The sequence below is a fragment of the Carcharhinus amblyrhynchos genome, chromosome 13 (assembly GCF_965287045.1).
Source record: "Carcharhinus amblyrhynchos chromosome 13, sCarAmb.v2.hapA, whole genome shotgun sequence".
Taxonomy (NCBI): Eukaryota; Metazoa; Chordata; class Chondrichthyes; order Carcharhiniformes; family Carcharhinidae; genus Carcharhinus; species Carcharhinus amblyrhynchos.
Window position 1 is genome coordinate 36,232,458 of NC_137336.1, and position 15,033 is coordinate 36,247,490.

A 15,033-nucleotide genomic window follows, 5' to 3' on the forward strand; every position below is an offset into this window, starting at 1 on the left:
ACTTTCCTGGAGATGATTGCATGTCTAATATGATGCATGATACATTGCAGATTACTACATGGCCATGCACACCCACACTCTAGAGGGATCATTATTCCCAAGTGATGGGAGGAAAAAGACTGAGTCCAATGTCTTTTTCAGTGTAAATCCTGTAATAACTGATTGTGACCAACTTATTCCACATGGAAAAATAGTACAATGATGTGTTTCTCTTTGGCAAAAACTCAAAGTGCAGTTTCCACTCAGCATAGTGTGTTCAGATTTCCATAGGATCCCAACACTGCAGAATGAGGCCATTTGGTCCATCGGGTGTGCACTGACTCTGTGAAAGAGCAGCTTAGCTCAGGCATTTACCATCGCTAATCCACCTAACCTACAAATCTTCAGGCTGTGAGAGGAAACTGGAGCGCCCAGAGGTAACCGATGCAGACACTGGGAGAATGTGCAGACTGCACACAGACAGTCACCCAAGTCTGAAATTGAACTTGGGTCCCTAGTGCTGTGAGGCAGCAGTACTAACCACAGTGCCACCATGCTGCCTTGGGATAGTAGTGCCCTGCATTGCTGAACCAGCCAGAATTCCCTGTGGTCTGGATATACATTGTTAAACTCTCATTTCTTTGAGGGCTAAGGCAAGTTTGGTGACCTGACAGGTCAACCTACAGATCAGAGTGGCACACAAGTCATCATAACTTCATCCGCACGGGTGGCATGTCCCAACTGAGGTGCAGGAGTAGGAATTCCAATGGTTCCACAGTTTGGCAACATCTCTGCCTTCTAAAGAACAGATCCCCACCATTTCCCATTGTTTTGAGCAGTGGTCTCCAAACTCCGATCCAGATGCAGCCAGCTGCGGGCCTGATGTGGCCCACGGGCCATAGTTTGGAGATCCCTGGTCTTGGGGAATGTTGCTGGTCTCCCTATGGAATTAAGTCAGCAGTTCAGTGGAAACCATGAGTAATTTTTGCCACAGTATCTTTGCCATCATTGTTTAGGTGAAGAACCTTACATAGTGGAACATTTCCAAGAATAAATGATTTAACAATCTGCTATAGGACTCCTATGTTTAGTCCTATTACATCCCAGTGGCAGGTTTGCTGTTTTAAAAAAAGGTAGACAGATTAGATGAGAAGTGGAACAGGACAATGAGGAAGTCTGGTGTTGTTCTGTTGATATGTAACACTAAGAGAAATGTGAAGAAGCAATATTAAAGGAAGGATGATGTGGAGGACTCGGTGTATGTTTGGTTTTGATGTGGGCTTAGTTGGTTCTGCAGTATAGTGTTAAGAAATGTTTGCTCAGTCAACCTCTTCAGCATGTTTCCTTGGAGTTTGATAAAGTACATTAAGTGTTACTTTTGCAATGATCAGATGCTGTAGCTAATACAAAGAGTGACCAACTGCTCTTCAATGTTTATACTGGAGAATTAAAATGCAGTTAATGGTACCTATCAGTCCTGGAATTTGAAGTGCCAGAAAATTTTGTACAATGCTGATATGATGATAGTGTTGGTGTTTTGGACATTCAACACTCCAGCTGACATCCTTTCTTAACCCCACACAGCTGAGCACATGTTCACTATTTGTGCACTCCTGCATTGGAGAGACTGGTTTGTGCAGGAGCCTTGGAGTCAGCAAGAAGTTCTTTAACACCTGCTACACCATTCCCTGTGGACTTTGGCAACTTGAAACAACTATCAAAAGCACCAAACACTTGTAGAGTCATAACAACTGTCAGCAGCAATCAATCAGTAAATAACGAGTTAATAATCCCTTTAACTTGTGCTGAAGGGGCTTTCTTTCTATTGCTAAACATGTGTTCAGCTCTGTGAGGTTAAGAAAGGCTGCCAGCTGGAGTGTTGAGCTCTAAAGTGTCATTCCATTATGTCATTACATCCCTTTTTATTCTATCCTCTTAATAAAAAGAGCAATGTTATAATGTGAGCATGTGCCTACCAGTGTGAAATCGAGTAATGGTGCCATGTCTTCATCAGCGCTCTTTTTTCAGTATTCCTCCATTGTTTATTCAAATTGCACCTCTTGTGTATTTGAGAGGAAAAAGACACAGTGGTAGGGCTGTGGAACGCAGTGTAGGAAGAGAAAAAGTATGGGCTTCATGCTTACGTAATTGCTCATCTACAGCTTGCAAATCAGCAGAGATTGTGGGATGAGGGTAAGTGGGATGTGAGAGGGAAAATTAGGTAAGAGGACATCATGTTTGATGGCTTCAACCGTATTGCTGGTCACTGCCTTAGCAATGGATATTCCACTAATGGCCAACATGTGCATCAGGACGTTCCAGTGCAGATATCCCTGATGGTTAGTTCCTGATGCCTCCAGTGTGTGCCACCTTGTCTTGCAATAGAGAGGGAAATTTGACAGTTGGTGTTGTGCAATCTGCTCAGTTGCTGGTTGAGTAACTGGCTGTGTGTGCATGCTGTGGACTGTGTGAGGGTTGCAGCAGTGTTCTTGGCGGTGATGGTGTGGTGAAACATATGAATGTTTGGAACAAGTCCTGAGAGAGATTGTTGATAGTGAAAGATGGGGTTGTGGTGACTTGAGTACTAATTGAGACAAGTGGTACAGCAGGTGGGATATGATATTTGAAGATGCATCCTTGACCACTCGTGTGAGATAATTGAACTTCTTGTGACACTGCGTGCAAATCCTCAGAACCTGATTCCTGACATTAACTACAACCACTATCTGGTCCCAACACTTTCTGCCTCTGTTTGTCTTGAACATCTAGGAAGATGCTAGGTGAAGCATAGTACTTAAAATACATTGAATATAAAGGCAAGGAGGCTAAGCTAAATTTGTACAACTTAATTATCCTGCAATTGATATGTTATATACAATTTAAGATATAATGTTATGGGAAGAATGTAAAAGCGATGTGAAGAATGTAGTGTATATTCTCCAGAATGTTACCAGGGATGAGAATTAGCAAGAAACATGAACATTTGAGGATTTTTTCACTGGAGCTAAGACAGCCAATCAATGTTCTAGTTAAGGTCTTCAAGATTACAAAAGGTTTTGAAAGTGAAAAGATTTTATCTAACGGTTGGAAGATAGAAACGTAATGGAATATACTTTACTTAAGACAATACCAGAATATGGCTGTGCAGCGGTTATGTTAATGGGGCAGTAATCCAGAAGACAGGCATGATTATCAAAAACATGAGTTCATGGTGATTTAAGAGTTTAACAAACATACTACTTGTTCTCAGGATTTGGGTGTCACAGCCCAACCCCAATTGTCTATGAGAAGGCACTGCTGAGACACCACCTTGTACTACTGCAAACATAGTGGTTTGGTATGACAGAATAGCTTGCTAGGTCATTTAAGAGAGCAGTTGCTTTGGATTTGGCGTCACGTGTAGGTCAGATCAAGTAAAGACTGCATTCCCTCTTCGGAATTAGTGAACGTTAGTAATTCGGATTCATTTTTACAATAATCTGGTAGTTTCATGGTCACCATTATCCAGTTTTATTTTTACTTTCAAAATTATTTAATTATCTGAATTCAAACCTGCAGATGCCATGGTAGGAGTTTAGGCTGGAGTTCTGGATTACTATTCCAACTGCAATGCAAATGTAGCCATTGATTTCAGTTTAAAAATCTAGGAATGAAGAGATGGGAGCGATTTTTTTTTATATATCATCCTGCCCACCACAGGAATCGGAGCAGGCAAGGGGTGGTTTGTGGAAAGTTCCATTGACCTCGGGCAGGATTTTCCGGTTTCAAGGCAAGCGAGACCGGAAAATCCCATCCATAGTTTCAGTAAAGTGACCATTGTAATAAAATGCCTGGCAATTCTTAGTCTTTACCCATTTGTAACTCCAGTTCCACGCTGGTGTTTTTGACTCTGAACTTTGGAGTAAGTGAGCAAGCAAAGCACTCAGTTGTATCCAAGCCACCACTAATACTGTCATTTAGGGAGGAGGGCTACTATCAGATTCCCAAGGGAACAAGAGTAAGGGCCTTGCCAGCGATGGCCAGATCCTGAAAACAACAAATTAGAAAAAAACACAAGCAGAGTGTTAGTCAAAACTTATTTCAGAGTTTATTTATTAGTCACAAGTAGGCTTACATTCAGACTGTGATGAAATTACTGTAAAAATCCCCCAGTTGCCGCACTCCGGCGCCTGTTCAGTACACTGAGGGAGAATTTAAGATGGCTAATGCACCTAACTTTTCAGACTATGCAAGGAAACTGGAGCACCTGGAGGAAACCTACCCAGACATGGAGAGAACATGCATACTCCACACAGACAGTGACCCAAGCCAGGAATTGAACCTGGGTCCCTGGCACTGTGAGGCAGCAATGTTAGCCATCGTGCTGCCCCTAAAAGAAGACAGCTAGAATATGAAATTTTCTTGCATAAACTCATAGAGCCCCTACAGTGCAAAAGGAGGCCATTTGGTTTATCAAGTCTGCACTGACCACAATCCCACCCAGACCCTATCCCCACAACCCCACATATCTACACCACTAGTCCCCCTGATACTAAGTGGCAATTTTCCATGGCCAATCAACCTAACCTGCACATCTTTGGACTGTGAGAGTAAACCGGAAGCACCCTGAGGAAACTCACGCAGACACAGGGAGAACATGCAAATTCCACACGGACTGTCAACTGAGGCCAGAATTGAACCTGGGTCCCAGGTGCTGTGAGGCAGCAGTGCTAACCACTGTGCCACCATGCCACCCCAATTTAAATGATTGTTGAAATGGATGTTATGAGCAGGATTTTGTGTTTTCAATCAGGACTGGCAGATGGAGTACAATGTTAGCAAGTGTGAGGCTATCCACTTTGGCAGAAATAATAGTAGGAGGGATTACTATTTAAAGGGCGAAAAGCTGCAGCATGCTACGGTGCAGAGGGACCTGGGGGTCCTTGTGCATGAGTCGCAAAAGCCCAGTCTGCAGGTGCAGCAGGTGATCAAGAAGGCGAATGGAATGCTGGCCTTTATAGCGAGGGGGATGGAATATAAAAGCAGGGAGGTCTTGCTGCAACTGTACAGGGCACTGGTGAGGCCGCAGCTGGAGTACTGTATGCAGTTTTGGTCACCGCACTTGCGCAAGGATATTTTGGCCTTGGAGGGAGTGCAGAGGAGGTTCACTAGGCTGATACCGGAGATGAGGGGTTTGGACTATGAAGAGAGACTAAATAGATTGGGTCTGTACTCGTTGGAGTTTAGAAGGATGAGGGGGGATCTTATGGAGACGTATAAGATAATGAAAGGGATGGATAAGGTAGAGGTAGAGAGATTCTTCCCGCTCAGAAAGGATAGCAGGACTAGAGGGCACAAACTCAAGATAAGGGGGGGCAGTTTAGAACGGAGTTGAGGAGGAACTTCTTCACTCAAAGGGTGGTGAATCTCTGGAATTCTCTGCCCGTTGAAGTGGTGGAGGCTACCTCGCTAAATATATTTAAGTCACGGGTAGATAGGTTTTTGATAGACAAGAGAATTAAGGGTTATGGGGAGAAAGCGGGAAAGTGGAACTGATTCACTTCAGATCAGCCATGGTCTTATTGAATGGTGGGGCAGGCTCGAAGGGCTAGATGGCCTACTCCTGCTCCTATTTCTTATGTTCTTATGTTCGTATGACTCTGCCATTGGGTGGACCTGGCAATGATTTTGTTTTAATGGGCCAATCAGTGGTTAGCAGGCATGTTCGCCATCCAAATAAGAATGATGTGTGGGCTGTCAGATCTGAAAGGTCAATAGGAGGACCTCCAACACAGAGGGAACTGCAACCTACCTTTGCATGTAGAGCAGGGAGGGGATGGCCTCCATCTTCAGGCACCCTCTCAGCAACTTTAATTTTTTTTTTACCATGTGAGTGGCCACAGCTGTCAGACCAGCATTGTGAAGGAGGATCCCCTTCACAGGATGTAGCCCATGACTACAACTGTGTCCAGGGAGGTGGAAGAGCTCTCAAAGACATTCTGGAGCCTGACATCCCAGTCTGATGCCCCCAGGCAGCTGTTTTATCCTGGATGTCACAGCAAAATTCCAGTCATCCTCTGATAATTGCCTTTAAACTAGTCTAACAAGCTAGCTGCCATTTGTGGATGTGCCACTGATCTCTGGAATCTGACTCCACCAGAATGCTTTTGGGGGCAGAATGGTGCTGCTGGCTGGTGATGCAACAGTATTTGCAGGCTCAGCTTCCAGGCTGTCATTGTGAAGGAGAAACCCCTCAGCAGGATGAGCACCCATTGCAGCTATAGCCCTGTGACAGAAGCAGCTTCAGGGAGAAGGGTGTGCAGGTTAAGTAAACTCCTCCCTGCTGACTTGCCACCAAGTGGCTGTCTCCAGGAAAAACTAGGGTGGCACGGTGGCACAATGGTTAGCACTGCTGCCTCACAGCACTAGGGACTTGGGTTCAATTCCAGCCTGGGGGCACTGTCTGCATGGAGTTTGCACATTCTCCCTGTGTCTGCATGGGCTTCCTCTGGGTGCTCTGGTTTCCTCCCACAGTCCAGAGATCTGCTGGTTAGATTGATTAGCTATGCTAACTTGCCCTTTAGTGGGGTTCAGCAGGGTAAATATGTGGGGTTACAGGAATAAGGCCTGAGTGAGATTATGGTAGGTGCAGACTTGATGGGCTAAATGGACTCGTCCTGCACTTTAGGGACTCTGTGATTCTGTGAAGACCAGGTGTTGCCCACAGCATGAAGTCTACCCACTATTGGTAAGATCCTAATATTGCCACCAATCTGCTCCATGAATTGGCTATCCTCTGCTCCCAGGTTGGTGGCCACCTCAATTGCTCACCCATATCTAGCAGGAAAGCGCTGTGTGGTTGACCTGACCTGCCATTTTCAAAATTCTCCCGCACCCTGGCCTGACCACCACCAAACCTACAAGGTACCACCCTTAGGTTGTGAGGTGAGCATCTATATATACAAAGAATAGCAGCTGGAATTTGGATCATTTTAGATCATTATAATATATTTTAATGAAATTGTGTATAATTTAACAGCTTACTTTTATATTATAAGATTGTTCTATGTAATGTTATCCAAGGAAAATTGATTATTGCATTATTAGAGATGCTGCACTACCCTCTTAGACAAATACCTGTTTGCTTTCTGTTTCAAAATAAACTGAAATTCTATGAGTAACCTTCCAAACTCAGTCTTACTAGTATGCTTGCAAAATCTGAGCTATTAAGATTCATAATGGGATTTCTGCCACAGATGTACTACTAATTCAATTTTGCTGTTATGTTCTTTTCTCTGATACAGCAGTTTAACTGATTTAGTGGTGTTATTACGTGGAAAGTGTAGCCATCAATATTGTGGCTCATTCAGTTTCCTATTTTTTTTGTCTGGGAAGCTATAAAAACAATGCAGATTTCCTAAATGGACTGCCTGTCTCCCAGAGCTTTTCCAGACTTTTGTTCTGACACAGTATGAGATTCTTTGGTTAAATTTGGAGTTAACCTTAAATGAAGAACTTGCTAATTACATAAGCATAGAACTGTGTTGCCTGTCCTTATAATTGCAAAAACTTAAGACTTGCAAAAATTTTCATCAAAATAGTGTTTAACAAATTAAGCTCAAGCAAAAAAATTCCAATAATAGGTTATCTGAATTATTAAATAAATCCATAAGTCAAAAGACTAATTGGGGTTTAGTACATTGTAGGTATTTTAGACTGTTTTGAAAGATGGCTCCTTTTGGTGACATGGTATGTATTTAAGATGTCAATAATTTTGTATTTTTGTTGACAGGAACAGCTTTAACTATTATAGTGTGTGTGATATTGGCTGCCATAGCAGTACTGGGCTTGGTGATGTATTTAAAGAAAAGGTAAGTTCATGCACTTCAATGGGTACAGTGGAATAGGGCTAACCAGAATCCACAAGAGAATGTCAACATATCTAATGCTTACTTTTCTGCAGAGACTTCTTAAAAAATGTTTTACTCCATCCTTTAAGTTATAAAGCCAATGCTTAGAGTGGAATGGGCCAACGCAAATCCACTCCTTCCTTGTTCAAAAAACCAAATTCAAATCCCAAATTAATCCACTGTGTTTTGCTTTCACCCTCATGTCATTAGTCTAATCAAATACAAACCCAGTTCCCAAAAGTCAAAGAATAATTTTTCCCACAGTAACCATATTGAATGATGATCAGAAGTTGATTACTGTAAGTCAGTATTTACCATAGAATGACAAGATAAATTCCCATAAACAAACTGTGCTAATATTGTACATTTACTTGGCTTTGATGTCTCAGGGTGATGGATTATGTTTAAATCTGTGCTGACATTAATTTACGTAAAACTGAAATTGCTTGTACTAACAAATCCTGAATTTCCCATTTATATTCTATTCGCCTGTATGGCAAGAGCTAAAAACATTCAAAGAAGGAACAAAGAACGAAGAAAATTATAGCACAGGAACCAGCCCTTCGGCTCTCCAAGCCTGCACCGACCATGCTGCCTGACTTAACTAAAACCCCCTACTCTTCCGGGGACCATATCTCTCTATTTCCATTTCATTCATGTACTTGTCAAGATGCCTCCTAAAAGTCACTACCGTATCCGCTTCCACTACCTCCCCCGGCAATGAATTCCAGGCACCCACCACTCTCTGAAAAAAATCTGCCTTGTACATCTTTTTTAAAACTTGCCCCTCGCACCTTAAACCTATGTCCCCTAGTAATTGATTCTTCCACCCTGGGAAAAAGCTTCTGACTATCCACTCTGTCCCTGCTCCTCATAATCTTGTAGACTTCTATTAGGTCACCCTTCAACCACTGTCATTCCAGTGAGAAGAAATCAAGTTTCTCCAAACTCTCCTCATAGCTAATGTCCTCCATACCAGGCAACATCCTGGTAAATCGTTTCTGTACCCTCTCCAAAGCCTCCACATCCTTCTGGTAGTTTGGCGGCCAGAATTGAACACTGTGTTCCAAGTGCAGCCTCACTAAGGTTCTATAAAGCTGCAACATGACTTGCCAATTTTTAAACTCAATACCCCAGCCAATGAAGGCTAGCATGCCATATGCCTTCTTGATTATCTTATCTACCTGTGACTTTCAGTGACCTGTGTACCTGTACACCCAGATCCCTTTGCCTCTCAATACTCCTTAGGGTTCTGCCATTTATTGTATATTTCCTATCTGTATTAGATCTTTTCAAAATGCATTACCTCACAGTTGTCTGGATTAAGCTCTATCTGCCATCTCTCCACCCAAGTCTCCAACGGATCTATATCCTGCTGTATTCTCTGATGGTCCTCTTCACTATCCGCAGATCCACCAACCTTTGTGTCGTCCGTAAACTTACTAATCAATCCAGTTACGTTTTCCTCCAAATCATTTATATGTATTACAAACAGCAAAGGTCCCAGCACTCTTCCCTGAGGAACACCACTTGTCACAGCCCTCCGTTCAGAAATGCACACTTCCGCTGCTACCCTCTGTCTTCTTTGAGCCAGTTTTGTATCCACCTTGCCAGCTCACCTCTGATCCCATGCGACTTCACCTTCTACATCAGTCTGCCATGAGGGATCTTGTTAAAGGCCTTACTGAAGTCCATGTAGATGACATCCACAGCCCTACCCTCATCGTCATCTTCCTCACTTCCTTGAAAAACTCGATCAAGTTCATGAGACACAACCTCCCCTTCACAAAACCATGTTGCCTCTCACTAACGTGTCCACTTATTTCCAAGTGGGAATAAATCCTGTCTCGAAGAATCTTCTCCAATAATTTCCCTACCGCTGATCTAAGGCCTGTAATTACCTGGATTATTCTTGCTAACCTTCTTAAACAAAGGAGCAACATTGGCTATTCTCCAATCCTCTGAGACCTCTCCCATAGCCAGTGAGGATACAAAGATTTCTCTCAAGGCCCCAGCAATTTCCTCCCTTGCCGCTCTCAGTATTCTGGGGTATATCCCATCAGGCGTGGAGACTTGTTGACCTTGATGTTTCTTAAGAACCTGAACACCTCCTTTTTGATCTCAACATGACTCAAACTATCTACACATCCTTTCCCAGATTCGTCATCCACAAAGTCCTTCTCTTCGGTGAATACTGATGCAAAGTACTCATTTAATACCTCGCCCATTTCCTCTGGCTCCACACATGGATTCCTTCCCTTCTCCTTGAGTGGGCCAACCCGCTCCCTGGCTAGCCTCTTGCTCTTTATATATGTGTAAAAAGGCTTGAGATTTTCCTTAATCCTGCTGGCCAATGCTTTCTCATGATCCCTTTTAGCTCTTCTTACTCCTTGCTTAAGTTTCTTTCTATTTTCCTTGTACTCCACAGTTGCTTTGTGTGTTCCTAGCCTCCTAACTTTGACAAATGCTTCCTTTTTCTCTTTGACCGGGCTCACAATATCTCTCATTACCCGAGGTTCCCAAAACTTGCCATACTTATCCTTCATCCTTACAGGAATGTGCTGGTCCTGAATCCCTATCAACTTACAATTGAAAGCCTCCCACATGTCAGATGTTGATTTGCCCTCAAACATCTATCCCCAATCTACATTCTTCAGTTCCTGCCTAATATCATTGTAATTAGCTTTCCCCCAATTTAGCACCTTAACTTGAGGACTACACATCTTTATCCATCAGTACCTTAAATCTTACTGAATTGTGGTTACTGTTCCTGAACTGCTCCCCTACTGAAACATCGACCCACTGGCCGGGCTCATTCCCCAATACCAGGTCCAGTATGGCCCCTTCCCTAGTTGGACCATCTACATATTGTTTCAGAAAGCCATCCTGGATACTCCTTACAAACTCTGCCCCATCCACACCCTTGACACTAAGTGAGTCCCAGTCAATGTAGGGGAAATTAATATCTCCCACCACAACAACCCTGTTACTTTTACACCTTGCCAAAATCTGCCTACATATCTGTTCCTCAATCTCCCGCTGGCAGTTGGGTGGCCTGTAGTAAACCCCCAACATTGTGACTACACCTGTCCTATTCCTGAGCTGTACCCATAATGCCTCGCTGTACGAGCCCTCTGAAGTGTCCTCCCGGGTTCAGCTGTGGTATCTTCCTTAACCAGTAGTGTAACTCCCCCACCCCTTTTACATCCTCCTCTATCCCACCTGAAACATCTATATCCTGGAATGTTAAGCTGCCGATCCTGTCCTTCCCTTAACCAAGTCTCTGTAATGACAACAACATCATAGTTCCTCGTACTAATCCCCGCTCTAAGTTCATCTGCCTTACCTGTTAACACTTCTCGTGTTGAAACAAATGCACTTCAGTCCACCAGACCCTCTCTGATTAGTAATCCCACCCTGCCTGCTGTTTCTCTGAGCCTTGCTGACCATACTGTCTCGTTCCCCTTCAGCTAATTCACCTTTGCTTTGGCTCCCACCCCCCCTGCCAAACTAGTTTAAATCCTCCCTTGTGACACTCGCAATCCTCCAGGCCAGGATATTTGTGCCCCGCCAGCTTAGATGCAACCTGTCCTTCATGTACAGGTCCATCTGCCCCAGAAGAGATCCCAGTGGTCCAGATACCTGAAACCCTTCCTCCCACATCAGCTGTTTAGCCATGTGTTGAGCTGCACTACCTTCCTATTCCTCACCTCACTAGCACGTGGCACAGGGACTAATCTTGAGATTACAACCCTAGAAGGACTGCTTTTTAACTTCCTACCTAACTCCCTAAACTGCTGCTGCAGGACCTCATCACTCTTCCTGTCTATGTTGTTAGTACCAATACGTACCATGACCTCTGGCTGATCACCCTCTCCCTTCAGGATGCTTTCTATCCATTCAGAGATATCTGGATCCCTTTCAAAATTTCCAGAGCCCCCAAAATTCAAACAAGAAGTGAATGAATAAGACATATAAACCTAATTTGAGGATTGCATTTCCTGACTTTTCAAGGACTACAATATTGTGGGCCCAGGGACTACATGTGATTCATAGGCTGCAGTTTGAACCTCCTTCCTCTAGGCTGTCCTAAGCAAAGATATTGGGTAGAGTTTGCATGCAGTGATGTGGGTTTTTGTGGCGCAATTCGACCAAGATTGGTATCCCCATAAAAGATAGCAGAATTCTAAGCTCACTACATTCAAGGCAAATTGTTTCTCTGCAGGTCCTTGACAAACCTACAAAAAGCAGGCCTGTCTGTAATATTCAGCCTTAAAAAACTGACTATTGTAGATTTTCAGTTATTTAAAATCATGTTATTTAATGGTGGTGAATTGACCTGATGATGAAAATGGCATTTTTTTGGTAAATCTATTTTAAGATGTACTAAATAAAGTGCACAAAGTTATCACTTTGAAATGTATAAATGAAATGTTTAAAGCAAATTTTAAGTAAAATGTTTTTTAAAAACTGCCTTATTGCACTTCGTCACGCCAAATTCTGCATTTCCTAATAGGCAAATGAGTTTGAGCAGAAAATAACACTTAGAATCATAGAAGCCCTACAGGCCATTCGGCCCGTGGAGTCTGCACCCACTCTCCAATAGAGCATCTTACCCAGGCCCATTCTCTGTAACCCCACATATTTATCCCGCTAATTCCCCAACCTATGCATCTTTGGACACTATGAGCAAATTTAGCATGGCAAATCCACCTAACCTACACATCTTTGGACTATGGGAGGAAACCAGAGCACCTGAGGGAAGCCAGTGCAGGCACGGGGAGAAAGTGCAAACTCCACACAGGCAGTCAACGGAGGCTGAAATGAACCTGGGCCCCTGGCACTGTGAGGCAGTAGTGCTAACCACTACATTACTGTTCTAAAAACAGGTTCAAATTCAGGTGCACATTCTACCCGATTCCCAATTTGCATCCAAAATGTAAACTCTGTCCCAGTAACCTGGATTATCCTATAGAACAAAAAGTAAAACTGCCATCTCCTAGTAAAACAAAAACAGACTTTGAGATGCCTTTTAATGGAACTGCCTATAATTTGGTACAAATGAGTTTCATTTGTTTCTATGGGGTATATCAGATAAGAGCTTTTTGTTGTGGCAGGCCTGTGCTTTCTGTTTAGTGAGATTTAACCTAGAATCTGTTTGGAAAAAACAGACGATAAAACATTTCCATTTCCTTTCTCCATCAGTCAATTCTAGTCGAAACAACATTAAACAATAACGATGACCCAACTAAATATCATTAAAATATATAGCCCCCACTTGGAGATTGTATTCAGTGCAGATGTTCAATTTATACCCATTGATTTATATTAGTTCAATTTGGGAATTCTGAGCTCCAGGTTATTTGTTGTTGCTTGTGAAATAAGAAAATGTGGACTTGTATATCCCTTTGACCAGAAGCAGATAATTAAAAGTACATTTTGTCTTATTTTTAGGAGAGTGTTTTATAGTCGCCTACTGGAAGACAATACAGCTGGAACTTGGAGCAATTACAACAACCCCGCCTTTGAAGATTTATGACGATAATTCTTAAACTTATAACTTTTATCTACAATCAGGCACTAAGCCACAAATGTACATTGCAAATATTTTCTTGAAACTGCATCAAGCTCTAAATGTGTTTCCTTATGTTTAAAGCTGAAAAACAGGGTGAAATTAGCCATGGGTGCTAGCAAAAAGGGGCAATTGTGATTCAGCAGCCCTTTTTATAAATCCCCCTTGTTTTTTTCCTTTCACTTTTGATTTACATGCTCATGACTAATTTTAGTCCCAAATGATACTTTATACTTACAGTTTTTTTTTAAATTCTTGGAATCTGAGGGTTTTTCACAGTGTTTAAGTTAATAGCGTCAACAGTACTTGACCATGCTATCAAATTACAGTGGCAGATTCTGGTATATAGCAACAGCAACCTGAGCTAATGTTTTGGATATTAATCATGAGGCTTGTTTTCGCAAATCTAGGTTACATTTTGTCCAAATCTGCTTAAGCAGGAAGTTGCTTAGTTGCAGAGTTGAAATGCTCTTTATTTTCTGCTGATCTAGGTAATGTTAGCGTGTCAAGCTTCAAGCTAATAACTAGTCAATGTGGTTATTGTTACAAACACCAGAGCAAATTTGACTGCATACAAACTAGCGCGTAGAGAAACAGTTACTGTTTCTTGGGCGGTAATGAACCTTATGTGTTTTAGTGATCGATTAATGTTACCGAAGATACAGCTATGGCCAGGTCAACTTTGGATTCAAAAGTTTCTTTAAATAAAGGGAATTCGATTTTAGGTGGACCTAAGTCCACCTTAAGTCAAGTATTGTATGATTACAATAACATCAGTCAAATTTCCACAGATAAGGACTGTAGAGTTGACCTAGAATACTTAAAATTGGATTTCAAGCTACTACATAAGACTGCCTTTTATTAAAGATTTCAGCTTTATTCTATGAAAATACCTCAGCCAAAAAAGATTATTAAGTTATAAGGATTGTCAGGAATCAAGATACAGACGTTTTATTATGTATTTATGCTGGAAAGGGAAACATGGTAATGTTTCTTCTCAAAGATGTGTTGAATAATCATAACCTATTCTACTTTCTTTAGATTGCTAGTCTAATATGCATAGAGAACAGATGAAGTGGTTGTGACGTGTAAAATGATAAATGTCACATATATGATGTGGTGATGCGGCTCTCACTGCTTGGATTGGAATTTTAGGGATTGTCAATGCCAGATATAAGTTTGAATGTGGTGTAAAGTAATATACTCAGTAAATGGTGTTTTGAGGCTGCTATCCAATAAATGTAATTTTTTATATGTTGTCAGTGATTTGGATGTGATCAAACTGTAATCAATTATCCTGGGTATTACTGCAAGAATCATGGATACACTGAGGAATATTGTGTTCCGTTTGCTGTGTAAATAGGGAAAATATATTTAGTTTGTGTTGAAACAGTGTTGGCACAGGTTCAAATGTTTGTGTCCTGCGCTTGCCAAAAAGAGTGGAAGAAGAGTTGTGCTCCTTTGTGCTTGGTCATTCAAGCATTCTATGATACCTTAGCCTAGCCTTGGTTCTTACCATTTACTAGTGGGACAAGAGTTTGGCGGAACAAACTATTTATCCTTCGAGATTTCATGAAAGGTTAGGAACAGATA

At 42.1% G+C, this 15,033-nt stretch overlaps 1 protein-coding gene across 1 annotated transcript in view; it reads left to right on the top strand.

Annotated features, from left to right (window-relative positions):
- Nucleotides 1–14,692, top strand: part of LOC145351845 (uncharacterized) — a 30,420-nt gene extending 15,728 nt beyond the window's left edge. The window contains exons 3-4 of the mRNA XM_080201542.1: nt 7,751–7,829; nt 13,323–14,692. Coding sequence (XP_080057668.1) covers nt 7,751–7,829; nt 13,323–13,407 — 164 coding nt within the window. The 3' untranslated portion in view covers nt 13,408–14,692. The remainder of the gene's footprint in view (nt 1–7,750; nt 7,830–13,322) is intronic.
- Nucleotides 14,693–15,033: the final 341 nt, after the last annotated feature.